This window comes from Nerophis ophidion, linkage group LG08 (assembly GCF_033978795.1).
Source record: "Nerophis ophidion isolate RoL-2023_Sa linkage group LG08, RoL_Noph_v1.0, whole genome shotgun sequence".
NCBI classification, from domain to species: domain Eukaryota; kingdom Metazoa; phylum Chordata; class Actinopteri; order Syngnathiformes; family Syngnathidae; genus Nerophis; species Nerophis ophidion.
Genome location: NC_084618.1, coordinates 72,500,215 through 72,527,769, shown reverse-complemented (window position 1 = coordinate 72,527,769; position 27,555 = coordinate 72,500,215). Strand labels below are relative to the sequence as shown.

At 38.2% G+C, this 27,555-nt stretch overlaps 1 protein-coding gene across 2 annotated transcripts; it reads right to left on the bottom strand.

Annotated features, from left to right (window-relative positions):
• Nucleotides 1-2,743: 2,743 nt before the first annotated feature.
• LOC133558339 (serine/threonine-protein kinase tousled-like 2) lies at nt 2,744-26,532 on the bottom strand. 2 transcript variants are annotated; one of them, XM_061909635.1, is made up of 21 exons: nt 26,046-26,532; nt 22,612-22,706; nt 22,347-22,418; nt 19,521-19,590; nt 19,369-19,406; nt 19,199-19,291; nt 14,275-14,382; nt 13,975-14,067; nt 11,695-11,805; nt 11,139-11,275; nt 10,908-11,060; nt 9,360-9,426; nt 9,168-9,265; nt 8,930-9,011; nt 8,767-8,858; nt 6,565-6,654; nt 6,320-6,489; nt 6,120-6,258; nt 5,955-6,066; nt 4,805-4,912; nt 2,744-3,300 (listed from the first exon to the last, which is right to left on the bottom strand). In XM_061909635.1, exons 2-21 carry the CDS (start codon nt 22,702-22,704, stop codon nt 3,106-3,108), a joined length of 2,121 nt encoding a protein of 706 aa, XP_061765619.1. In that variant the 5' UTR covers nt 22,705-22,706; nt 26,046-26,532; the 3' UTR covers nt 2,744-3,105. The 2 variants fall into 2 exon arrangements, with proteins under 2 accessions (XP_061765619.1, XP_061765620.1); XM_061909636.1 differs by lacking the exons at nt 19,199-19,291; nt 19,369-19,406; nt 19,521-19,590; ... (1 more) ...; nt 22,612-22,706; nt 26,046-26,532 and adding an exon at nt 14,541-14,564.
• Between the last annotated feature and the right edge of the window lie 1,023 nt (nt 26,533-27,555).

Genomic DNA, 27,555 nt, shown 5'->3' with positions numbered 1-27,555 from the left:
ATGAGTTTTAAGGTGAGACTTAAATGCTTCTACTGAGGTAGCATCTCGAACTGTTACCGGGAGGGCATTCCAGAGTACTGGAGCCCGAACGGAAAACGCTCTATAGCCCACAGACTTTTTTTGGGCTCTAGGAATCACTAATAAGCCGGAGTCCTTTGAACAGATTTCTTGCCGGGACATACGGTACAATACAATCGGCAAGATAGGATGGAGCTAGACCGTGTAGTATTTTATACGTAAGTAATAAAACCTTAAAGTCACATCTTAAGTGCACAGGAAGCCAGTGCAGGTGAGCCAGTACAGGCGTAATGTGATCAAACTTTCTTGTTCTTGTCAAAAGTCTAGCAGCCGCATTTTGTACCAACTGTAATCTTTTAATGCTAGACATGGGGAGACCCGAAAATAATACGTTACAGTAATCGAGACGAGACGTAACAAACGCATGGATAATGATCTCGGCGTCTTTAGTGGACAAAATGGAGCGAATTTTAGCGATATTACGGAGATGAAAGAAGGCCGTTTTAGTAACGCTTTTAATGTGTGACTCAAAGGAGAGAGTTGGGTCGAAGATAATACCCAGATTTTTTACAGAGTCACCTTGTTTTATTATTTGGTTGTCAAATGTTAAAGTTGTATTATTAAATAGAGTTCGGTGTCTAGCAGGACCGATAATCAGCATTTCCGTTTTTTTGGCATTAAGTTGCAAAAAGTTAGCGGACATCCATTGTTTAATTTCATTAAGACACGCTTCCAACTGACTACAGTCCGGCATGTTGGTCAGCTTTAGGGGCATGTAGACAATGCCTTGGCTCAAAAAAGGTTGAAAAACACTGCAAGAAGTAGTTAGTAGAATCAGATACAAGTTTCAGCCTTTGCTTCTATGGTTGCAAAAACAAAGTTATGGCCCTTTTCTAGCTGCACGCTAATGAGTGAGACCGGATGTTATGGTCAAAACATTAACGACATATGCTACGGAAGACAGCTTGTGTCCGGAAAAACTCGTAAGCTGTATCCCAAAGATACCGCTGGATTTTCTGAAAAATAATGTGCGCGGTTTCCTTGGCTTTAATATTCTTATGAGAACGGGCGTCCTCTACAGTCATACTTGCCAACCCTCACAGATTTTCCGGGAGACTCACGAAATTCAGCGCCTCTCCCGAAAACCTCCCAAGACATGAGAACCTGACTCAGCAATGTTGTGCCCCTCTTAAACAGGACAATACTGCCATCTACTGTACTTAGAATAGAATAGAATGTAAATATATTCTACATTTAAGTGCAGTCAAGGAACATGTATTAGAGTCTGTTCTGAAGCCCACAGTAAAGAGACCTAACTTCATCACGTCGCCTGGTTATTGACTCCAACCCAATATATTACACCGTCGACGAGCAAAATGAAGAAATACGCTTGCAAGTTCCACAACAATTGGAAACAAGAATTCAGTTTATCCAGGAGAGTTCGAATGGGCAGGGGTATGTTGCTTGTAAATTTTGTAGAACAGACTTCTCCATTGAACATGGCGGCCGAACGGATATACTCAGCCATGAACGGTCAGCGAAGCACAAAGCGTCTGAAGCGCAGCATCGTTCACAACCCAGTATTATGGCCCACCTCGCAAAATGGAGACCCGATGGTGTAACACATGCTGAGACAAAGATGGCCTATGCTGATAGCTGGAAGCAACATCCCGTTCTCATTTGCGGATGTCTACAACATATCCGTGATATATGTTCCCGGATTCGGAGATCGCCCGCCAATACGCAAATGGCAGAACAAAGGTTACGCAAATAGTGAAAGGTAAGTGTTGTTTTTTTTTTATAGTAACCAGCAAGCACAGTACAGTTAGTAGAACAACTGTGTTTTTATTACTGTGTATTTGATAGGTGCCGTCGGAAATTCAACTATTTCTTTTATTTATATATATATATATATATAATAAAGTAAATATATATAGGTATAATTCACTGAAAGTCAAGTATTTCATACATATATATAGATATATATCTATCTATATATATATATATATATATATGAAATACTCGAGTTGGTGAATTATACTCCTCCCCTCTTAACCACGCCCCCCGCCCCACCTCCCGAAATAGGAGGTCTCAAGGTTGGCAAGTAAGTCTACAGTGAACAATTCAACAAAAGTAAATGACCCTGGTTCCCAGAAGGATATGAGGTCCAGGTAACATTTTGTTTCTTCTTGTTTAATCAACAATGCATGCATGCAAAACTAAATAAATTCCCTCCATTTAAAATGATTTAAACGCCTCCTTAAAATGATCACCTCCCGAGGGAGGGCGCAGAGAGAAGAGAGACCACGGGGAAGACCCAGGACACAAGTAGCTGGGGAGAGGGAAGTCCGGACCTCCTCTGCTTGGGCTGCTGCCCCCGACACCCAATTTCAGATAAGCCGGAGAAGATGGATGGATTTAAAATCATTAGGGATAATGTCACATTTGTTTCATCCATCCATACACGTCAACGCTGAACTATTGTTTGAAAAAATCTTAAACCCTGGCCAAACTCTTTTTCATAACGAACAAAAACTGCCAAATCTGAAAGAAAAATGTTTGTGTGTGTAGTAATTGGCTTTTACTTCCTCAGTTTTTGGTTAATACATTTGTATTTTTTTTTGTACAATTAAAAACAGTTTGAGCAGCATTATCCCATTTTAAGAACAGCATGGTCAATTCAGCCTTTACAAAAAATGCTGATCTTCAAAAAGTACTCAGTCTCTTTTTTCGGTTACATATTTTTATTCCCCCCTTTTTTTGGAGCAGGAGGACTCCAAAAAAAATCACAGAAAAAAAAAAAAGCAGTGGACTTCCAGTGGATTAGTCAAAATAATATTTCCGGTTACGTATTAGTATTACTGCAAGTAAGATCATTTATATTTTATTTGTAAATATTATATACTTTGGTTTTCAGTCATTGCAGTAAAAGTCCAGGGGACGGGGGATTTGTGCAATGTCTGATGTTGATTGGCTGATTTTACAGCGCAGACATGTGATGCTGCCTGTTGCTTTGTGCAAAATTTGGGGCACCCTAGAAATGAGTGTTAGCGTTAGCGCATGCATCCAGCTGGTCGTCGTCATTCTTCAGTTGGAGGCACTGTTGCCATAGCAGCTAGAAGTGGAGGCAAAGGGAGGAGCCATGGGTGCGCCGCCGCCAGCGACCCCGCCGGTCGAGCCAAGGGCCTTTCGGATAGTCGGCATTAAGTAAGGTTCTCTGGACAGCTGGAGGACGTCCACACGCTCCTCCTTGTGATAGGCCAGGCAGCGACGGATAAAGCTCTGTGAAGAAATTCAATAAATCAATACATTTCATTTTTGGCTTGTGCAGCAGTTCAATAAATATTAAGCCAATTGAACAAGATGGAGAATAAAATAAGATGAAATGTGAGGAATAATGCATTTAATTGTGCATCCATTAAATAATTGTGCAATACAGAACAATTCATATGCATTTCTTTTTAATTGTTTGGTAATGTTTAATGGCATTTTTAATGATTCAATGCATTTTTTTTTTTTATTAAAAAAAGAAACAAATTAGTAATTTTAAAAAAGGGATGAAATGCATATAATTTAATAAAATTGTCATGGAATGTATAAATAAAATGCTGAAATTGTTTAATATTACTACTACTACTAATATTGCATTTCAATGTCTTTCACACTTTCACAAATAATTAAGCTGGCATTTTTATCGATTCATTTTATTAACTTAAAAAAAAAAAAGTTATAATTTAAAACAAAGAAAATCCATTAAGTATTAATATGATCCATCAAATTTGTAATACAATGCATACATTAATTGAAATTGTTTAATATCATTAAAAAAGATAACATTTGAATAGGTTTCACAATTTACAAGTAATGAACAGCTATGAAAAATGGCATTTTTAATACTTGAACTTATTTTTTTTAAATTTAAAAACAATTTTCATAATTTCCAAAATCCATGAAATCAATATAAATATAATAATTCAAATTGTCAGGAAATGTATCAATACCTAGTTGAAATTGTTTGTCATTATATAAGAATACATTGGAATTCATTTCATCATTTTAAAAGAACAGATGAATACATCTGGCAATTTTAATTAATTTGTATTTATTTATTTAAATAAACCTCCAAATGTCCTAATTTAAAAATATCTCTAAAATGAATATACATATAATTAAAATTGTCATGAAATTGTTTGATATAATTAATAACATCAAATAGATCTTATTAATTATATCAAATTTAAATGTGTTTTACAATTTTCCAAATAATGAACAGCTGAATTATTTATTTCCCTTTTGTTTTACATGAATAGCTTGTAATGAATCAGTCGGTTCATTATTTGTAATGAATGATTTTTAATGTTGTCTGTCTATCTATGTTGGCCCTGCGATGAGGTGGCGACTTGTCCAGGATGTACCCCGCCTTCCGCCCGATTGTAGCTGAGATAGGCAACAACGCCCCCCGCGACCCCAAAGGCAATAAGCGGTAGGAAAATGGATGGATGGATGGATTTTTAACAGTGGCTTCTCAGCTGGTGTCAACTTGAGACCCACTTTTATCGAAGTCAAACCGAGCAATTGAAAAATAATCAACAAAAAATACACTTAATTTACAACAGGTATGCATGATAACTGAGCGCATAACTAAAGTCAAATGAAATGCAGCAAATACAGTAAGACCACAAAATGAAATAAATACTGTTAATTTGCGACAAGCTGATCTATTGAATCTGTTTCACCCCTAACTACATTCTCCCTGTAAATGTTATTGAACATGACTAATCCATACCTTTGCTTCAGCGCTGACCGCAGGTTTAGGAGGAAACTGCACCTCAGTAGCTTTAAGGATGGTGTTCTCTTGGAGGATGTCCTGCTGGGATTGGTTGTGACCAAACGGCTGAATGAGGAGAAAACCCAACTTTGTCAGAATAAAACCGCTGGTTCTTTGAAGTGCATGGTGGTAGATGTCCCCCATGTACCCCAACAGACATCTTCTTTGGACACATTTTTTCTTTTAGGGATTTAAGGCTCATGCTGGGCTGTTAACATAAAAAACGGTTCAAATAAAACCAAAAAACAAATCTCCCCAAGAAGAGTATGGGGAAGGAGAAAACATGTAATTTATTAGAAATAGTCTTATTTTTGAACTAATGCTACAACAATAATGTACTAATATTGAAATAATATTTTAGTGTTTTTTAAAGCAGAACAATCATACTAATATGAGGATTAAGTTTTAAATTGTCATTGGAGAATGTTCCTTGAATCGCCGCCGGGGCGCTAATTAATTTAAAACCTTTTCTCACTCCTGCGGTAAAACAATAAGCAGGCACTAATAATTTTAAAACCTCTTCTCATATTTCTGGCTCGTTTAATAGTTAAAACAAATTTACATTATTGCAATCAGTTCATAAAACATTGTCCTTTACAATTATAAAAGCTTTTTACAAAAATCTACTACTCTGCTTGCATGTCAGCAGACTGGGGTAGATCCTGCTGAAATCCTATGTATTGAATGAATAGAGAATCCTTTTATATCGGGAAAAAAATCGTTTTTGAATCGAATCGTGACCCCAAGAATCGATATTGAATCGAATCGTGGGACAACCAAAAGATTCACAGCCCTATTAGTCATTATTAAGTACTTATTAGTGCCTTATTCTGCATGGCCTTATTGTACAAGCAGTAAACCATTAACTAAGAGTGTTCCCTCAATAACATCAAAATTATTGCTTATTAGTAACCCTATCCCATATATGTTCCCCTAGTGTCCAAATAACTCTAAATTAAGTCTTTGTTACTTCAATAAACAAATAATTAATGGTGAATATGTTCCCCATGCTAAAGTGTTTACATGTTTTTATTCCCATAAAATATATTTTTTGAATATTCTGGTCCAATATTTATATTTTTTAATACTGCAGTAGACTTCCTCCTACCTTGCGTCCATATAAGCTCTGGTAAAAGATGACCCCCAGTGACCAAACATCGACCTTATTGGATATTTTGGGAGGTTCCTTGCCGACTACAAAGCACTCCGGGGGTAGGTACCTGCAAAGTGACACATCAGAAAAGGTCTTTTACTGGTCCTGTGGTGCACGTACCAGTAGGTGCCCGCTCCTTGCGAGGTGAGCTCCATGCCGTCCGCGGCGCTGTAGCTGTCGTCGTCCATGATCTTGGACAGGCCGAAGTCGGTGATTTTGATTTCTCCGCAAGCGGAGCCGTTGACAAGCAGGATGTTGCCTGGTACGGCGAGCAAAATGAGTTTCCGTGTAACCACGAGGCGCTGATTCAAATGTTGTACCAGGCTTGAGGTCGTAGTGGATGATGGGCGGTCGGATCTGATTGAGGTATTTGAGCGCGTTGACGATCTGCATGACGATGGAGCGGCCCTCCTTCTCGCTCATCAGCTTGTTTTGCTTCAAGTAGAAGTCCAGGTCGTTGCCCTCGCAGTACTCCAGGACTGTGCAGAATCTGGACAAAAAAAAACATGTTCTCAAACAGAATATTACTTGCAAAAAAATTAATAAACATAGCGGAAGAACTTACGAATCTGTGTCGAGAGAAAAGTAGTCGTATAATTTGACGATGCGAGGGTGATCCAGTTCTTTGTGGATTCTGTATTCTCTACAGGCGTGCCTTGAAAAAAAAGTTACAAAAATGATTATATTTCTTCAGATAAAAGCCTCCATCTTAATGGACTCTCCAAATACACACCACACTTTTAATCCATTTGAACCCCATTGCTAAGCAAAACAGCAGCACCTACCGAGGTAAGCTAAACTTGTTTCCTGTGCAGTACTGAAGATAATCTTACACAATGTTGTGTACTATCCAGCCATTGTGTTTATTTTGCCTCAGTGCTTGCTTTGAAGAGTGTTGTGCATCCAACGTGTAACGTCATGGGGAGCTACACCACTTCATATTAGTTCCATCCGCCTGCCTCTGTTATGCTGCAATAATTTCTATTCAGTCCTTTTTTTTAACACAAAAATATGGTATAGTCCACTTTGTAAGTATCAAAATTAAACAATATACAGTACAGGCCAAAAGTTTGCACACACCTTTTCATTTAATGTGTTCTTTATTTTCATAACTGACATATTTTTCGGACTATAAGTCGCAGTTTTATTCTTTATTTATTTTAAATTGCCTTTCAAATGTCTATTCTTGGTGTTGGGTTTTATCAAATAAATTTCCCCAAAAAATGCGACTTATACTCCTGTGCGACTTATGTGTTTTTTTACTTCTTTATTATTCATTTTTGGCAGGTGCTATTTATACTCCGAAAAATACGGTAATTACATTGTAGATTGTCACTGAAGGCATCAAAACTATGAATGAACACATGTGGAGTTATGTACTTAACAAAAAAAGGTGAAATAACTGAAAACATGTTTTATATTCTACTTTCTTCAAAATAGCCACCCTTTGCTCTGATTACTGCTTTGTACACTCTTGGCATTCTCTCGATGAGCTTCAAGAGTTTTTCACCTGAAATGGTTTTCACTTCACAGGTGTCATAGTTTTGATGCCTTCAGTGACAATCTACAATGTAAATAGTCATGATAATAAAGAAAACACAGAAATGAGAATTGTGTATTGTCATATATTTATATCATTTTGGATATTATATCAATTTTACTTTACAGTTGTCAAATTCTTAAAATATTTATTTGCAATTAATCACATTTTGTCTGTTGCAAATTTGTAATTATACGCGGATCCAGCTTGTTAGCTTTATTAAGTGTACCATCAACTGATCAATTTTTTTAAAACAATCAGTATGGAACTGGACAATTTGTTTGCTTTATGTAAAATGTTTATCAACAGCGCACGCTTGCACAACAAAATGTGTCCATACCATCTTAAAGGGGACTATGAAGATTTAAATCTGCATTCAAACACATTTTTTTGTGGTCTAGATCATCGATCTATGTATCAGATATGCTTAATGTAAAATATGAGTACATTTTGCTCCACAGTAATATTTATAAGCAGTTTGTTTGAGTCTGTCTGCAGGCTTTGTTGTGGAGGCGTTCTCGGATTGCAAATGAAACCACACCCCACTCTTATCATACATTTAATACAATGTTTAAATATATACACTGCCTAATGGATTCAGACTCTGCATAAAACATGCTGCGATTATACACAATTTATGTCACAGGTTGGTGCACATGCCAAGATTTGATCAAAATAATGTGTTATTTTGATAATACATTATCCTCTAGCTGGTTGAGAACTGGACTTAATGTCCAAATAGGAACATTCACCTCCCAGTGTAGTCACATCGTAGCCAGACTGAAAACCCTGCAAACAAAGGAATCCAAAACTGCATGGACCTTATAATGTGACGCTTTGGCGTTGTTTAACATTTGTCAGAAAATAATAAATTCATCCTTGATCCCCTTCAGAATTCACAGGAGGTTCAAATTAAACTCAGCTCTGCTTGCCTAGACTGTGCAGGGGCCGATGGGAGATGTCATTCACTTCTCAGACGGGCCCACTCAGTAGGGCCAGAAAAAAACTGCAAAGACCAAGTTCCTGTTTGGTACTGTCACACGTCACGGCATTATTGTGAGTATTTTGAAATGGAAGTTCTGTGGTATACGCAATACCGGTACGTCCTTTTTTTATTTTCTTAAGATAAAAAAGTAGCAAAAATTACATTCAAAATCCCTTCAAAGTAATAAAACACCAACAAGGACAATCCGGCAGCCTATAAGCAAATGGAATATTTCTACTCACTTGTGGTAGTTCTCCTTCTTCTCATCTCGCCAGTTCTTGTTGAGCTGGTGTATTTTAATGGCCACATACCTTTGCTCCGTTAAATCAAAGGCCTGAAAAACACATACATTGGGTAAAGAAATGTAAAATGTAGATGTAAAAAAAAACTTGAGCGGTCGCTCACCTTATAAACTTCACTGAAGCCTCCTCTTCCGAGTAACTGTAACAGCAGGTAGCGGTCGTTTAGTGTCGGGTGGTCTTTAAATCTGCGGAGTGAGACCAATTGGCCACAACATTAAGTACACCTACACTGACCTCTTCTGTCAACTGTCAAAATTAAACAATATTATGACTGATTTATTAATCTAAAGACAATGTGTGTACTAATGTAATGGCTGGTGAACATCATGCACGATACATACTGCGAATTGTCCTCGTGGTGGATTCTCTTCAGCTCTCGAATGTGCAGGTTTCGGACTCGCTCCAAGCGCTCCAACTCCGTCTGGATTTCCGCCTCTTCCTGCGGGGGCGGGGAACACAACTTTATCACCTTTATCATCTCCATGAAGCCTTTAAAACCAGTTAATTTATTTATCGGATATATAGGCTGGTACCTTTTTTAGGTAACCAATTCGAAGTTTGAATATTTCCTCTTGCTCGTGATACTCTGCCAGTGAGAGCCTGGGGGCGACAAAGTGACAACGGGTTAGTCAAAACTGAACAGAAATACGCAATTATATTAATAAAAAAATCTATAATTTACACATAATTAAATGGTTTTAAACATATATTAAAAAAAGAAAACAGAAAAGCAATGTAGTAAATATATATGTAGGGACGGCGTGGCGCAGTGGGAGAGTGGCCGTGCGCAACCCGAGGGTCCCTGGTTCAAATCCCACCTAGTACCAACCTCGTCACGTCCGTTGTGTCCTGAGCAAGACACTTCACCCTTGCTCCTGATGGGTGCTGGTTGGCGCCTTGCATGGCAGCTCCCTCCATCAGTGTGTGAATGTGTGTGTGAATGTGGAAGTAGTGTCAAAGCGCTTTGAGTACCTTGAAGGTAGAAAAGCGCTATACAAGTACAACCCATTTATATATATATATATATATATATATATATTTTAAATGGACTAAAATGAAAACTCTCTATTTTAACAACGGTGTCCAATGTGGCCCGGGGGCCATTTGCGTTCTGCAGCTCAGGTTTAGTTGGTCCATAGCATAATGTGGAAATAAGACAACGAAAACATGTAAAAATGTACGAAAACAAAAGTGCAAAAAGATTAAACAAATAAAATAATTAATCCTAATATTATTGTTATTATGTTCTAATATGTTCTCCCACCTCCAAAGAAATGCACCTGGGGATAGGTTGATTGGCAACACTAAATTGGCCCTAGTGTGTGAATGTGAGTGTGAATGTTGTCTGTCTATCTGTGTTGGCCCTGCGATGAGGTGGCGACTTGTCCAGGGTGTACCCTGCCTTCCGACCGATTGTAGCTGAGATAGGCGCCAGCACCCCCCGCGACCCCGAAAGGGAATAAGTGGTAGAAAATGGATGGATGGATGGATGTTCTAATATTCTAATAATATCCTAGCCAGGACACTGGCAACCTGGTTTCCAGCCCCGCTCAGCACAGTCGCATAAAACATTGCAGCCAAGAGAGTGTGTACACAATCGTGATGCGAAGCAGAGCTGTCTGTGTTTGAAAGCTGTCAATCAGTAATCATTGCATTTGCTCGTCAAAATCGGGGGCTTCAACCCAGGTAAGCCTGTGCATTACGGTGCGTTGTTACCTATAACACATTGCTGACACACATGTTTGTTTTTAGATGTATGAATTTTGCTTTTTTTAGAAAATAAAATATCAAAATGGCTCCGCCATGCTTTGACTTTTCAGTATGCAGAACTTTGGGGAAAAAGTTTGGACATCCCTGGTTTAAAATACACTTGCAGAAGGTATAAGGAAGGCAATTAATATAATTGTGGAAAAATTAAATGCTCTTCCACTACATCTCACATAAATGACGGATGTATTTATCCACCCGTTGGTGTTAATACAACAAAATAAGTCATATGTGCTGAGAGAGTTTTCTCATGTAAATATATGCTTTGACTCATGAGATGTTGGGTAAGCCAGCACTAGAGTATGCAAGCTTACGCTTCACTCTCTTGGCCGTTGCTCCTGCTCCTTCGTTTGCTCTGCTCGATGGTCGGAGGCTGCGTTTGGACCACAGGTGGCGGCTTTCTTTTCCCCAGCAGCTTCCTTTGCCTCTCTATGTCCTCACGCTGTGAGTTGATGCGCTCCTGCTGCCTGAAAAAAGTACATCCATGACACAATCATCACAAAACTTGTACGAAAGAGTGCGATGCTTGTAGCTGCAAAACCGACTTGATAAAATTCTGGAAGGCGAATCCGTCAGTCCATTGCTCGGTGAAGGAGGCGCCGTGGCGAACTGTGGTGAAGTGGCCCAGACGCAGACGATCCTGCATGCTCTTGTCTCGGCAGGCACTCTTCTCTTGCTTTGACTACCAGAAAACAATTTAAAAAGGCAAGGTCAAATATCAGGCTGGACAAAATTGACACTATAAGAGAAGGTTGCCCAATGTGCAGCCCAACTTTTTTTTTTTTTTTTTACTGGCCCTTTGCATATAATATTTACATTTTACACAAATTTTTTTCAGCACCTACATGTTTTGTTATCTTAGATTAGATTAAATTATACATATATATGCATATACACATACATACATATACACATACACACATGTACACATACATATATGATATGTATAATTATTATATATAACATATAATTTAGAATACCTGTATTAGATTGATTTTAGCATCTTTAGCGTAAAAAGATATCAAAGTACCCTCTTAAATTTTTTGTATTTGGAAAATATTGGGACGCATGCTACAGTATAGGACAGGTATGCAAATTGACCTTTTCAATGAGGAGCTTCTTGCTCATGGTTCCACACTTATTGAGGCGCTCTTTGAAGCGCTCCAACATCTTCTGCTGCTCTTCTACTTGACGCCGGAGGTCGCAGTTGGCCTGCAAAAACAGGTAGCAGTTAGCAATTATTAGCTTTGAATATTCTGTTTAACATTGTCTACAGCCGTTGTTTAATCAAATTAGGGTCGCACAATAATTAATCGGGTTGATGCTAAGAATTATGATGTCCCACTGCTAATAATAAAAAATTTCATCGATAACCTTTTTTTAAATTAAACGCGCCAATGAGGCAAGCTCACCCATATGCTGTTAGCCACTCTCCCTCATCGGAATTCAATGTCAAGCATGCTAAACTATCAACCATGGGTGGCAAAAAGTGACAGAAAAGCAGCAAACCCACTAGATTGTTTCTGCGAGGAGGCCAGAAATAAAACAATACATGATTCATTGATACACTTGACAGCTGACCCCGCCCCCCACCATTGCTGGAGACACTGGACCCTGCCAGCCAGCGGACCACCTTCCATCACCACCTACTTCGGAGCAGCCGCTTTTTTCGGATGTGTGTTTGCTAGCAAAATACAATGTGATTGCTGCACTCTTGCACACACTGGTGGAGGAAAATAAAGACATAAGATTAAATACCGATTTATGGATGTGAGGTTAGCTCTACCGCAGTTGTGATGGTTAAAGAATACTTTGAGTCTTTATTTCCTTGTATATTTTCCCAAATTCCATTAGATCGATTGATAGAACTTTATTGATTCCTTCAGGAGAGTTCCAGAAAACAATATGCAGTATCTACTGTAAATTCTGGACGATAAACAGCTACTTTTTTCCTACGCTTTGAACCCTGCGGCTTATAAAACATTGCAGCTAATTTATGGATTCTTCTTTACTGAAGGACATAATGCAAATAACTTATTAAACACATGCAAAGACGCTGCACCGGTGTGTCATCGTTTGTGCTATGGCACCATCATCTGGACGGTTTTCTCACTGCAGGTGCTGCTCTGTGAATGCCTACGTTTACTGCACGCTTTAAAATGAAAGTACGAGTGCCGTTCCGTCTTCTATGCTTTACAATCAACGTTCTCTATAAAAGGTACGCGCCTGTGCAATTGCACATTGCTCACGCGTCTTCTGCGCACGGTTAATCTAGGCCGCGCACAAAATCTAATAAAAAGATAAGCGCATAACAGTGTGCACGTCGCTCACATGTGCGCCCACTGATTGCTTAAGGAGTTTTGGCGTTTGCTCACACATATGAAAAATTGGAGGTCAAATTGTTTACAATATAATTAAAACAGTTTATACTTACTAAACAGTCCCATTTGTGATGTCTGTAAAGAGTGTTTTCATGCATATTTGTAAAAGCTATTGTAATGTAATAAAGCTAGCTTCGTTAGCATTAGTTAATATGCTAACACGTTAATGAGTGTCTGTGTTAGTATTATTAACTTACTTATTAACTTGTGTTTGTATTGTTCCAGTTTCACAAATTCCTTAGTAAATTTTCACTGAGGAGTTATTGAGTCTGTTTAGCTGATTGGAGAGCTGGCTTCCGCCGCTAGTGAGTCCATGTCGATGACTTCTGTTTTATTTGATCAACCGTTATTGTGCCGTGTTACAGACACCGCTTGAAAACAATTAATGTAATTAAACATTTACAAAATATTTCTGTGTAAATAACATAACGTAGTCACAACGTATATATCTGTAGCTTATAGTCTGGTGTGGCCAATATAAACATTTTTTCCCCTAAATATATGGGTGTGGCTAATGTACTGTTGATCTCCAAAGTCTGGAACATACGGTAAATAAGTTATCGGTCTTGAGAAGCAGAAAGGGTTTGCTATTGACTTGGAAAAAAAATATTGTGCCTCCCTAATTTATAAATGTATAATTTGAAGTAGTTGATCATTAAAGTGAGCCTACTGAAAATGCATTGTATAAAACTTAATTGTTTAAACTTCAGCAATTATATGGAGTGCATGATAAATTATAAAAGAAAAAAAGTGTAATAATAAATATGTAGCAGCACAAATCAGCAACAGAACCAATGTTGTAATTGTGGTAAGGAGCAAACTGCTCAGTCAGAATTAATACCACTGATGAGTTCATTACAAACACACTGTGGATCAACATTTTAAAGCGTATGCAGCGGTAGATAAAGCTGCATGATGCCAACCACTCATAGTACTTCAAATTCAGCTTTGATAACTGTCTGCAGACTACAAATACAAGGATGGATTTTTTTACTCTTACCCTCAGCAGGTCATCTATCCTCCCTTCTTTCTTCTCAAGGTCCGAGTTCTTGTTTCTCTCCAGTGCCGCCAGCTTCAGCAGCGTCATATCGGACTTTGGCGAGACAACAACAACGCTTTGTCACTGACATGACCCCATTATGTCCACGTTCATTATGGCAGGGTTACTTTCATTTGCAATGGGTTAAGCAAGGTGTGTATGTTTGTTCAGTTTGCTTACTTTCATAACACAATACACTTTACAACGAAGAGTCATGTCAATTATTAAAAATGGCCACAACAAGATGATGTAGCCTGTTACCTGGGTGGCTCTGTGGGAGCACAAGTGTGCGTGGGCCATCTTACTAGAGCTGCAGGATGAAGAGTCTGTGTGGGCCGAGCTTCCTGACGTAGGGCTGATTTGCTGGAACTGGAAACCACGAGACAGAGATGGGCAAAGACAAAGAATATATAGTATTGAATTGAGGACGTCCGATTGAAAATTCTAAATATTTATATTAAAAAAATGTCACTGTGACAGTTTGACCTCCCCACTGTCACTGTTTGACCTTAAACTTCCTTACAAACCTTGCACATTTGTAAGGAAGCACAACTTGGACAACAAACATTTGATCTTTTTGAGTCCGTAAAAAACACGCACTCAAACAAATAACCTGTCACGCACCATGGCTCTGAACGGGTGGCCAAAAGAGTCAGGGTGGGGCTGAGGGCTTTATGTAGGTGAACAACCTATGTAAAGACTAATTAGGCCTAATTTGGGGCAAACCATGGCTCTCAAAAGATTGGTGTTATAGAAGCACACTAAACATTTAAAAGTTACGTTATCCAAGCCTGAATATAGTATATACAAAAATGACTGATCTACCAATGCAAAGGTATTATGTCAATACATTTAGATGTGTGATGGTTATTTAGGGTGTATTTTACAAAAGAACGGCATTTTTAATTCCCCCTGTCAAATTGGTCCCCGCTAGTGGGCGGGGCTATGGGCTATTTAAGTTGGAAAATGCCATTTTTCTTTTAGATGTGTGATGGTTATCTATGATGTATTTTACATAAGAACGGCATTCTTAATTCCCCCTGTTAAATTGGTCCTAGCTAGTGGGCGGGGCTATTTAAATTGGAAAATGCCATTTTTCTGACAGTTTGCAGTCTGTCACTGCCAGGGGAGGTTCTCTGTCCTGAGCAGGAGCTCATTTCTCCATGCATCTAACATCCACTGATGTGATTATTTTAATGATGAGATTATGTTGTGTTGTAACCGGTTAAATGAGTTTTGTTGATTGCTAATTGATAGTGATGGGTTGATGAGGCTTCATGTATCATTTCGACACATTGCAAAACTGTATTGATACTGTGTCACTAAATACTGACATCTGCTGGACATTAAAAATCCCTACAGGCAACCTATGGACCGACTCAACTGACACAGATTTTATGACCTAGTATATACAATAATATAAACCAAGTCATTGTATTTCATTTAGGATTATTTCCCATCTTCATTTAAATGAAAATATATTTTAATCTTTTTTAGATACAGTCAATAAATAATGTGAACATTTGATTGGTTGATTGAAACTTTTATTAGTATATTGCACAGTACAGTACATATTCCGTACAATTGACCACTAAATGGTAACACCCGAATAAGTTTTTCAACGTGTTTAATTTGGGGTCCACGTTAATCAATTAATGGTAAAAAGGTAATGGATTGGAGCTGGATTTGAACAATTGCCCTAAGGAACTCAGCATGAACAACTACAGTCCTCCACTCTACCAACTGAGCTATCGAAGAGATTGTCTGTTACCGCTTTTTAATGTAACCAATAGCATGTTTGTGTGGGTGGGAATATGCTAGAAACTTTGGGAAAACAGGACGAAACGACAAGGAAATGAACACAAATACCTTTTTTTTCGATATATGAAGAAAATATTCCCACACAGTGGAAATGATCTCCGACGTCGATAAATGCCAAATGACCAACGACAGAAGTGCGGCGATTCTGTTGGCAGCAGCATCTCGTTAACAGATGTGCTTCCTTATAAACACAGGTTGGCACGCAGGTGCCAGTGCGACACAGTTCGCATATCGGTCATGTGACCAAAACAGCTCATGACCGGTCACGTGACTTTCTAAGAGCGGTACGCGCACAGACACAGGGTTTCGCTCTATGAGCTCGACACAAGCGCCGATGCATAAGTGTTGCTGGACCCATCACTACTAATCGATATGGCTAAAACTGTTTAGATTATTTAATTCTTTACTTTTACATATTTGATTATTGACCTTTGATTGTAAATACAATTATTTTGTGATGACTTCAGCCCGAATGCAGCTGAGATAGGCTCCAGCACCCCCTGTTAGCCCAAAAGGGACAAGCGGTTGAAAATGGATGGATGGATGGACTTTGAAGTATAAATGTACTATACAGGACTATCTCAGAAAATTAGAATATTGTGATAAAGTCCTTTATTTTCTGTAATGCAACTAAAAACATGAAAATGTCATACATTCTGGTTTCATTACACATCAACTGAAATATTGCAAGCCTTTTATTATTTTAATATTGCTGATTATGGCATACAGCTTAAGAAAACTCAAAAATTCTATCTTAAAAAATTAGAATATTTCGTCAGACCAAGTAAAAAAAAAGATTTATAACAGCAAAATAAAATCAAACATTTGAAAATGTCAATTAATGCACTCAGTACTTGGTTGGGAATCCTTTTGCACGGATTACTGCATCAATGCGGCGTGGCATGGAGGCAATCGGCCTGTGGCATTGCTGAGGTGTTATGGATGCCCAGGATGCTTCAATAGCGGCCTTCAGCTCATTTGCATTATTGGGTCTGGTGTCTTTCAGCTTCTTCTTCACAATACCCCACAAATTCTCTATGGGGTTTAGGTCAGGAGAGATGGCAGGCCAATCGAGGACAGTAATGCCATGGTCAGTACACCAGTTACTGCTGGTTTTGGCACTGTGGGCAGGTGCCAGATCATGCTGGAAAATTATATAATCATCTCCATAGAGCTTTACAACAGATAGAAGCATGTACACAGCTGCATTGACTCTGGACTTGATGAAACAAAGTGGACCAAACCAGCAGCTGACATGGCTCACCAAACCATTGCTGACTGAGGGAACTTCCGTTGTCTAGAGTTCAGGAGTGGTTTGACCATGGGAATACGGCTATTGAAGCTGTATCTGTTGAAAAGCTCTATGGAGATTATGATTTCATTCCAACAGTGCCAAAACCAGCAATAACTGGTGTACTGACCATGGCATTACTGTCCTCCATTGGCCTGCCAACTCCCCTGACCTGAACCTAATAGAGAATTTGTGGGTTATTGTGAAGAAGAAGCTGAAAGACACCAGGCCCAATAATGCAAATTAGCTAAAGGCCACTATTGAAGCATCCTGGGCATCCATTACACCTCAGCAATGCCATAGGCCAATTGCCTCCATGCCACGCCGTATCGATGCAGTAATCCGTGCAAAAGGATTCCCAACCAAGTACTGAGTGCATTAATTGACATTTTCAAATGTTTGATTTTGTTTTGCTGTTATAAATCTTTTTTTTTTACTTGGTCTGAGGAAATATTCTAATTTTTTGAGATAGGATTTTTGTGTTTTCTTAAGCTGTATGCCATAATCAGCAATATTAAAATAATAAAAGGCTTGCAATCTTTCAGTTGGTGTAATGAATCCAGAATGTATGACATTTTCATGTTTTTAGTTGCATTACAGCAAATAAAGGACTTTATCACAATATTTTAATTTTCTGAGACAGTCCTGTATATATACATATATAATATACTATACTAATATTGCTTCTATTTAATACTGTTGTAGATTTAGGTTGCTTTGTTTCCTCCTGTTGTTGTTCACCTCATGACACTTTTGGGATTTAAATAAATGTTTGTAAACTGTTGCAAACTGCGTGCCTTGCCATCCTTGGTTTGAAAGTCTAGTTTGCAAATGTTACATTACCTTAGCCCGAGGCGGGGTGTGACAGTCACGGTTTACTTCAGTGCGTTTTTCTAAATCTTTTTTTGTTTAGTCATTTCTATTAAAAAAAAAGCGAATATAAAGCTCAAAAACGTGGACTAAAGAAGCACAAAAGAACACCTTTTAAATACAGCAGCTTTGCCATAAAATGTAAAAAGTGCAATTTTGCACAATCAAATCTGTATTTTGAGTGTAAATGGTAAATGTGTTATACTTGTATAGCGCTTTTCTACTTTCAATGTACTCAAAGCGCTTTGACACTATTTCCACATTCACCCATTCACACAATGATGGTGGGAGCTGCCATGCAAGGCCCTAACCAGGACCCATTAGGAGCAAGGGTGAAGTGTCTTGCTCAAGGACACAATGGACGTGACGAGGTTGGTAGAAGGTGGGGATTGAGCCAGGAACCCTCAGGTTGCTGGCACGGCCACTCTCCCAACTGCTCCACGCCGTCCCGTGTGTGTACAATTACAAAGTTCGAAAAGCATTCAGAGCGAAGACATCCGCCAAACCCGACCTAATAATAGTTTCATTTATTTTTTATTTTTTTAAGATGATCCGGATCAACTACAAAATGTAAGCACCTTTTCCTTATGCTGTTTCTGACTTTTCCTGAAAAATCCCTTAATATCCGCCCATAACTTTTTCAGCTATCTATAGCGGAATAAAAAAACAGAGTGAACCATCTTGTCTGTCATCCACGCTCATTGTATCTGTGGGTGGAGGCGGGCCATCTAGCATACAGAGCAGGTGAGTAGCGTAAATGTAAGCTAACGTCTTAAAAATAAACCGGATCAGGCCCAATCTCCTTATCCCATTTCTTACATTTCCTGAACGGTAGATAAAAATCTGCCCATGACCTATTGAGCTATCTGTAGCGGAATGAAAGAGTAAACCATCTGGTTAGTCATCCACTCTTGGTATCTGTGGGTGAAGGCGGAGCCGCTCGCATACACAGAAAAATAGAAGCTTCTTACGTAAACGTAAGGTAACAGAGTAGAAAAAAACGGGTCGGATCCAGAATGTAATCAATTGTTCCTGACATTTCCTGAACAATAGATACAAGACTGCCCATGACTTTATGAGCTATATGTAGTGGAATGAAAGAAACAGAGTGACCCCTCTTGTCAAGTCATCCACTCTCTTTACACAACAGATACATTTTTTACCAGGATAATGGGATGTTTTTAAGCCACGGCGGTGATTTACCGATGGATTGGACAGCGAGTGCTGGGAAGAGGAACGCACCAGCATGGGGATGCTGCGGGCCGGACTGGTCCCGGAACCGCTGTTGCCAGCAAACTGCACACCGAAGAAGAAAAAGACAGGAGGAGGGGTTACTGCATGATAATTTGATCATCTAATTTGTTTGTCTTCACCTCAAAATAATCATTGGTTTTGTGTCCTCTTCCCTTTCCTGGAGGGCCAGACAGGAAATAAGAGTGATGACAGTGAAGAGAGAACATTTTGTGAGGAGTAGGAGAGGTGGATGACTGGTTTCTTAATCTTCAACTTTGCAGATTGGATTTACCCTGACTGTTGCTGTCATACACGTCTCCTCTTCTCTTCCGGTTTCTCTGCTCGCTCTTCTTCTCCGGTGTCTGAAAAGAAACATTGCCACTGCTGTGTGACCTTTGGTTCTGAGGGGTTGAGTGGGTTTCAGGCTTCTCCGGTGTCGTCCTCACAAGACATGTACTAAACATGGATGACACTATGGTGTGCCCAATTGTACCAATTTAAAGAGGGATTTTTGTAAACATTTTACAGACATTACCCAACGTTGACAAAAAATACTGCAATTAGTTTCAATGCATAAGTTGTGTCCAAAATAAATGAAAATTGAATAGTAAAAATTAGGGGTGTGGGAAAAAATCGATTCGAATACGTTGTGCGATTCAGAATCGATTCAATTTTTTTTTTTTTTTTTTAGCAATCCAACAAAACCATACACAGCAATACCATAACAATGCAATCCAATTCCAAAGCCAAACCTGACCCAGCAACATTTAGAACTGCAATAAACAGAGCAATTGAGGAGACACAAACACGACACAGAACAAACCAAAAGTAGTGAAACAAAAATATTATCAACAACAGTATCAATATTTGTTATGATTTCAGCATAGCAGTGATTAAAAATCCCTCATTGACATTAACATTAGACATTTATTAATAAAAAAAAGAAAAAAAAAAAAGAATAGTGTCACAGTGGCTTACACTTCAATCAATCAATCAATGTTTACTTATATAGCCCTAAATCACTAGTGTCTCAAAGGGCTGCACAAACCACAACACAAACCACTACGACATCCTCGGTAGGCCCACATAAGGGCAAGGAAAACTCACAGCCAGTGGGACGTCGCATCTCATAAGCGTGACAACACACTGTGTCCAATGTTTTCACAAAGATAAAATAAGTCATATTTTTTGTTCGTTTAATAGTTAAAACAAATGCACATTATTGCAATCAGTTGATAAAACATTGTCCTTTACAATTATAAAAGCATTTTTTTTTTTTAAATCTACTACTCTGCTAGCATGTCAGCAGACTGGGGTAGATCCTGCTGAAATCCTATGTATAGAATGAATACAGAATTGTTTTGAATCGGAAAAATATCGTTTTTGAATCGAGAATCGCTTTGAATCGGAAAAAAAACCCGATATATTATCGAATCGCGACCCCATGAATCGATATTGAATCGAATCGTGGTACATCCAAAGATTCGCAGCCCTAGTAAAAATACTACATTATTAAAAACTAACCCAATGCATAAGTTGTGTCCAAAATAAATGAAAATTGAATAGTAAAAATACCAAGTAATAAATTTTTTTAAAACTTCCTCAAACGCACAATAATTACATAGATACCACAAAAGTTTTTTAACGTTTAAACAGAGTGCCCTTACAGAAAACCGTTTATAAAAGCTGTATCCAAAATACATATATATATAAAACAAAAAAATCTAAAATGCATTAGCAAAACGTATGACTTAAAAAGCAAAATAAACAGTTAGGGTTTCAAGTTTGCACCTTTACTATGGTAGATTTTTTTTTCAATATATCTTAAGTATTTTCATCCTAGATTACACATTTCTAGCGTTAACTGGCTATCCATCCATTTTTTACTGCTTGTGCCTTTTGGGGTTGTGGTGGTATCCCAGCTGCACTGGGGTGGAAGACAATTACACCCTGGACAAGTCGCCCCCTCATCGCAGGGCCAACACAGACATAACGTTCACAAATGAACATATATTAGTAATACTACAAAAGTATTGGTCACAAGATGAGAGCAAACTAATCAGGTCACGCTTTTCAGTATCATGGCCACTGATTTGCAAAGCCTCAGACACTGTTACTATATTGGATTAAATGAGTGTAAAGGTGACTAGGTGGCTGTTATTTCATGTCTAGAGTGCTCTCAGACAGTTACAAACCATATTTAAAAGGTTGCAAAACATTTTTCTTAAGGTTTAGCTATGAAAATATTCCAATTATAATGAATTAATTCCTACATTGCGGAAATTCCAAAGACATGCACCTGGGGATAGGTTGATTGGCAACACTAAATTGGCCCTAGTGTGTGAATGTGAGTGTGAATGTTGTCTGTCTATCTGTGTTGGCCCTGCGAGTAGGTGGCGACTTGTCCAGGGTGTACCCCGCCTTCTGCCCGATTGTAGCTGAGATAGTCGTCAGCGCCCCCCGCGACCCCAAAAGGGAATAAGCGGTACAAAATGGATGGATGGATGGAAATTAATTTACAACTGTCAAGCCCGAAACCAATTAACAGCAATAAGAGGAATTACTGTACTAAATAATTACAAATAAATAACATTATTTCAAATTTTAAATAAACATGTGAACACTCTCTGAAACAATATGCAATTAATATACATATTAAGTACAGTGTATGTAAACAGTTGCATGCAGAATCATGTATTTCCTGTACATTGTCCATATGTATTACCTTATTAGCAATATTATACCTTTTTGGACAATCTATTTTTCAAGCCGGTTAATATAAATATCAAACAAATATTTCACTTGAAAAAAGTGGACTGTTCCAGTCCTGCAGATGGCGATAATGTCGATGAACAATGCAACTGCTTTTAAGATGGCAAATTAAACTGCTTGCAGACTCACTTTCTCTTGCAAGGATAATTAGATTATTAGATTATGCACATAATGTTGTGGCTAGTAACAACACATACATTTATCAATTAATGGCTATGTTGATTTGGGGGACAAGGTGAATTTGGTGGTGACAAAAGTAAGGACACCAGCAGCAAAAATGGTTGACAAGTGTGTGTATGTGTGTGGTTCTGATTCTCTCTCCCCCACGCCATAACACTGTACAAACCTCCACTTCCTTGTCGCTAAGGGACCCCACACTGCAAAGAGACTGGCTGGATGATTCACTGTTGGCCGAACTCTGGAAAAACAAGACAGACGTTGCATCCATTAGTCATCTATGACGTGTCCTATTCTATTTGTTGTCCTTACATATACAGTTAACACCTTGCAGTATGTATGATACAGTGCAGCACAAACATGCTTGAGGAGATAATACTTAAGATGCTCATTGAGCTAAACTATTTTTATGCAGTAGATACAAAAATACAAACCTTGGCCACGCCGACGCCAGTGAAGCGAGCTTCAAGTAACTCCTGCCTGCGGGGGTCCAAGCTTATTGCCTGGCTGTGAAGTCCTTCCATCATGCCTGAAAATGAACAACAACAACATTTCAACAACAAAAATTGTGCCTGTTGGAGGGATGAGAGTATCATTTTAAAAAATGAAAAAAAAATTTGGGGAAAAAAAGAGGAACGTTTCTATTAGCATGAAGTGCTGCCACACAAACCCCGAAAGAAAATGTTGAAAATCAAGACTACGTTTCCTGCAATTTGGTGCATGTCTACACTATATTTTACCTTTAAATGTACTCTCATATACCAACCTCTTTTGGCTGGCTTACATTTGCCATGTAATGTACTAGAGATTTTTAGGGTTTTTTTTGTAGCAAATGTACTGACATTATTATCATTAAAATGTAATGTAAAATTATATAATATGCATGCAAAGACCTATGTAAATGTTTCCCTTGCCTGATGTTGATGAGTCTTCCAGAAAGCAACTCGCCGGTCCTGTCTGACCAATAAGAACATGTTTGCATGCCTTAATACAGTGGTTCGCAACGTTTTTTCAGTGATGTACCCCCTGTGAACACTTTTTTTGATTCAGAGCAAAGCATTTTTTGTTGAAAAAAGAGATAAAGTAAAAAAAACAACTATGTCAGCAGTTTCTGATTCATTAAATTGTATAACAGTGCAAAATATTGCTAATTTGTAGTGGTCTTTCTTGAACTAGTTGGAAAAAAAGATATAAAAATAACAAAAGACTTGTTGAGTGATTCAATTATAAATAAAGATTTCTACACATAGAAGTAATCATCAACTTAAAGTGCCCTCTTTGGGGATTGTAATAGAGATCCATCTCGATTCATGAACTTAATTCTAAACATTTCTTCATAAAAAAATAAATCTTTAACATCAATATTTACTATTTATGGAACATGTCCACAAAAATTCTAGCTGTCAACACTAAATATTGCATTGTTGTATTTTTTTCCCACAGATTATGAATTTACGTTCATATTTTGTTGAAGTATTATTCAATAAATATATTGATAAATTATTTTTGAATTGTTGCTATTTTTAGATTTTATTTTTTATTTTTTTTAAATCTCACGTACCCCTTGGCATACCTTCAAGTACCCCCATTTAAGAACCACTGCCTTAGTAAATGGATCTTAATTATTTTGAAATGTAAAAGGGGCAAAAAGTTCAAAAATTACAATAGTTTTTTAGTGCATTTATTTACTCTTCAAAGAAAGAACTTAGCACAAATTACATTAAAATGATAGGGAGTTCATATTGTCAATAAGGATTTGAATACTTAAAAACTAAAGTTGTAATAAATTATTTTAAATTATGGAACGAGGTGTCCTTCTGTGATCCTTCTATTCAAAGACAATTAGGAATTTAATAACATTTAGAGGAATTTAACTCAAAGTAATGACAATGTTACAAAATATTTGTATATCATTTCAAAATTAAAAAGTGGTAGTGACTGATTTTTGTTTACAGAGGCAGTGACGATGCTTACTAGCAATAATGCAAGTATCTAACTTCAAGGACTAGTTGATTTTAATGGCATAATTATTCAAAAACAACTCGACTCTGAATGACATTGGGAGGAAGTTAGCAAAAATGAACTTTAAAGATGACAGGTTCAATACATCAGTGGTTCTCAACCTTTTTTCAGTGATATACCCCCTGTGAACATGTTTTTAATTCAAGTACCTCATAATAATCATAATAATATTTAATAATAATAATAATGGATTAGATTTATATCGCGCTTTTCTATTCTTAGATACTCAAAGTGCTCACAGAGAAGTGGGAACCCATCATTCATTCACACCTGGTGGTGGTAAGCTACATCTGTAGCCACAGCTGCCCTGGGGTGGACTGACAGAAGCGTGGCTGCCAGTTTGTGCCTACGGCCCCTCCGACCACCACCTATCATTTATTCATCGTTCATTCATTCACCAGTGTGAGCGGCACCGGGGGCAAGGGTGAAGTGTCCTGCCCAAGGACACAACGGCAGCGATTTGAATGGTAATAGGTGGGAAGCGAACCTGCAACCCTCAGGTTTCTGGCACGGTCCTCTATCCACGACGCTATGCCGCCCCTAATCAGAGCAAAGCATTTTTGGTTGACAAAAAGAGATAAGGACGGCGTGGCGCAGTGGAAGAGTGGCCGTGCGCAAACCGAGGGTCACTGGTTCAAATCCCACCTAGAACCAACCTCGTCACGTCCGTTGTGTCCTGAGCAAGACACTTCACCCTTGCTCCTGATGGGTGCTGGTTGGCGCCTTGCATGGCAGCTCCCTCCATCAGTGTGTGAATGTGTGTGTGAATGGGTAAATGTGGAAGTAGTGTCAAAGCGCTTTGAGTACCATGAAGGTAGAAAAGCGCTATACAAGTACAACCCATTTATCATTTATAAAGAAGTAAAATACAGCACTATGTCATCAGTTTCTAAATGTATTAAATTGTATAACAGTGCAAAATGTCGCTCATTTGTAGTGGTCTTTCTTGAACTCGTTGGAAAAAAAGATATAAAAATAACTAAAAACTTGTTGAAGAATAAACAAGTGATTCAATTATAAATAAAGATTTCTACACATAAAAGTAATCATCAACTTAAAGTGCCCTCTTTGGGGTTTGTAATAGAGATCCATCTGGATTCATGAACTTAATTCTAAACATTTCTTTATAAAATAATAAGTCTTTAACATCAATATTTATGGAACATGTCCACAAAAAAATCTAGCTGTCAACACTTTTTTTCCCCCACAGATTATGAACTTACATTCATATTTTGTTGAAGTATTATTCAACAAATATATTTATAAATTATTTTCTAATTGTTGCTATTTTTATAATTTTTTTTTTAAATCTCACTAACTCCTTGGCATACCTTCAAGTACCCCCAGGGGTTCGAAGACCACTACAATACATGTTTAAATATTTATACCTCAAACCTCAATAAATCGAAATAATTGATTTTTAATCAGCCAGTGCCAATTGAGGCTTACTATCAATGTTAATCTAATATGGAAAGTATATTTTGACACTTGAGTACCAAAACATTACACTTACCTTTAATCTCACCAACAACAGTAACATGCAACAACAACAACAACAACCGTCAATTATTTAATATATTATCATTTTACTCAACATAACACCATGACATATATCCCGAACTCTGCTAACCACTAGCTGGAAATAGTCACACAACTAGCATGCACATTTAGATGTCAAAACTAGTAGTAAAGTACACAACATGTGGATGGAATTCAGCACAAAGTTGAACAAGTGTTGACATAGTAAGCGCTATGAATGTCATTAATATACATAATATGTATTAGTGTTGTTGTATTTGAGGTGTTAGCATTAAATGGTCGAGCTAGCGGTCCAAAGTGGTCTCACCTGGGGAGTTTTTAGCTCCAACTGTCACTCAAGCTCCGACCTCCGTGGCGTCCATCCGGCAGCTAAGAGCCACTAACCTAGCAGCAAATACATCCAACACGCCATTTTGTACACTTATTTCCAACCATTGGAATACATTATTGGTTAGCTTAGCGGTGCTGTCTGCGCCGGTGTCATCCGGCCAAGAGGCCGTGATCCTCGGGGTTTCCTCCCCGGTTTAAGTGCAGAAGCACGGGCAAGACCTGGCCGGAGCCACCGATGGCGACTGGTGCTGCTGGTGCTGGTTTTACTTGCTCGGTTTTAACAACTCCGTGGGTCACATCGCCGCGTCATTTTCTCAATGTGTTCCTCGGTCAATGATTAAAAAAAAGGCTGTGAACGTTTTCGACGAGGGATGAAAGAGCCCGCCAGCCCCTCGGCTGAGGTCATGCCGAAGCGGCAAATGCAATACCAGACAACCGCCGCCAGAGTGAGTCGATGCTGGGCTTCCTCCGGGATTCCTGCAGAACTCGATGGTTTGAGATGTGTGTGTGTGTGTGTGTGTGTGTGTGTGTGTGTGTGTGTGTGTGTGTGTGTGTGTGTGTGTGTGTGTGTGTGTGTGTGTGTGTGTGTGTGTGTGTGTGTGTGTATATATATATATATATATATATATATATTAGGGGTGTGGGGAAAATCCCATTCGAATACGAATCGCGATTCTCACGTGCGATTCAGAATCGATTCTCTTTTTTTTTTTTTTTTTTCTTTTATTTAACAAAAAAGTCTTTTTTATCAATCCAACAAAACAATACACAGCAATACCATAACAATTGGGGCTGCGAATCCTTGGGTGTCCCACGATTCTATTCAATAACAATCCTTGGGGTCGCGATTCGATTACCGTATTTCCTCGAATTGCCGCCGGGGCGCTAATTACTTTAAAGCCTCTTCTCACTCCTGCGCTTACCGAAGGCATGCGGTAAAAGTAAGCATGCGTTAATTATTTTAAAACGTCTTCTCACCCTGGCACTTACCAAAGGTATGCAGTAAAAAATTTAGTGTGATGTAAGCTTGGACCTTAAATCCTACTGAATAGCACTTAATCTTCTTCCCTTTATGCGATTTCAAATTACCGGTATTGAAATCAGCCTCCTCCATTTTGAAAATGATGACAGGGGAAGTGTCACTCGTGACGTCACCAGTTTGACCAGGCGGTAATACTAAGCAAGCACTAATTATTTTGGGAAGCGAGTTTGACCCGGCAGTAATCCAAGGCAGGCGCATACTATATGCCCTGCGGCAATTCAAGGAAATACATATTCGAATCTATTTTTTCCCACACCCCTAATATATATATATATCTATATATATATATATTTATATATATATATATATATATATATACATATATATATATATATATGTATATATATACATACATACATGTATACATATATATATATATATATATATATATTAGGGGTGTGGGAAAAATCGCGACTCTCACGTTGTGCGATGCAGAATCGATTCT

Coding starts and splice junctions, on each gene's coding strand:
- LOC133558339 (XM_061909635.1), bottom strand. CDS start 22,704: ATGATGGAAGGACTTCACAGCCAGGCAATAAGCTTGGACCCCCGCAGG. Junction 14,383..19,198: donor ACTCGCTGTCCAATCCATCG/GTAAATCACCGC, acceptor CGTGGTTTCCAG/TTCCAGCAAATCAGCCCTAC. Junction 11,276..11,694: donor AGAAGCTCCTCATTGAAAAG/GTCAATTTGCAT, acceptor GTTTTCTGGTAG/TCAAAGCAAGAGAAGAGTGC.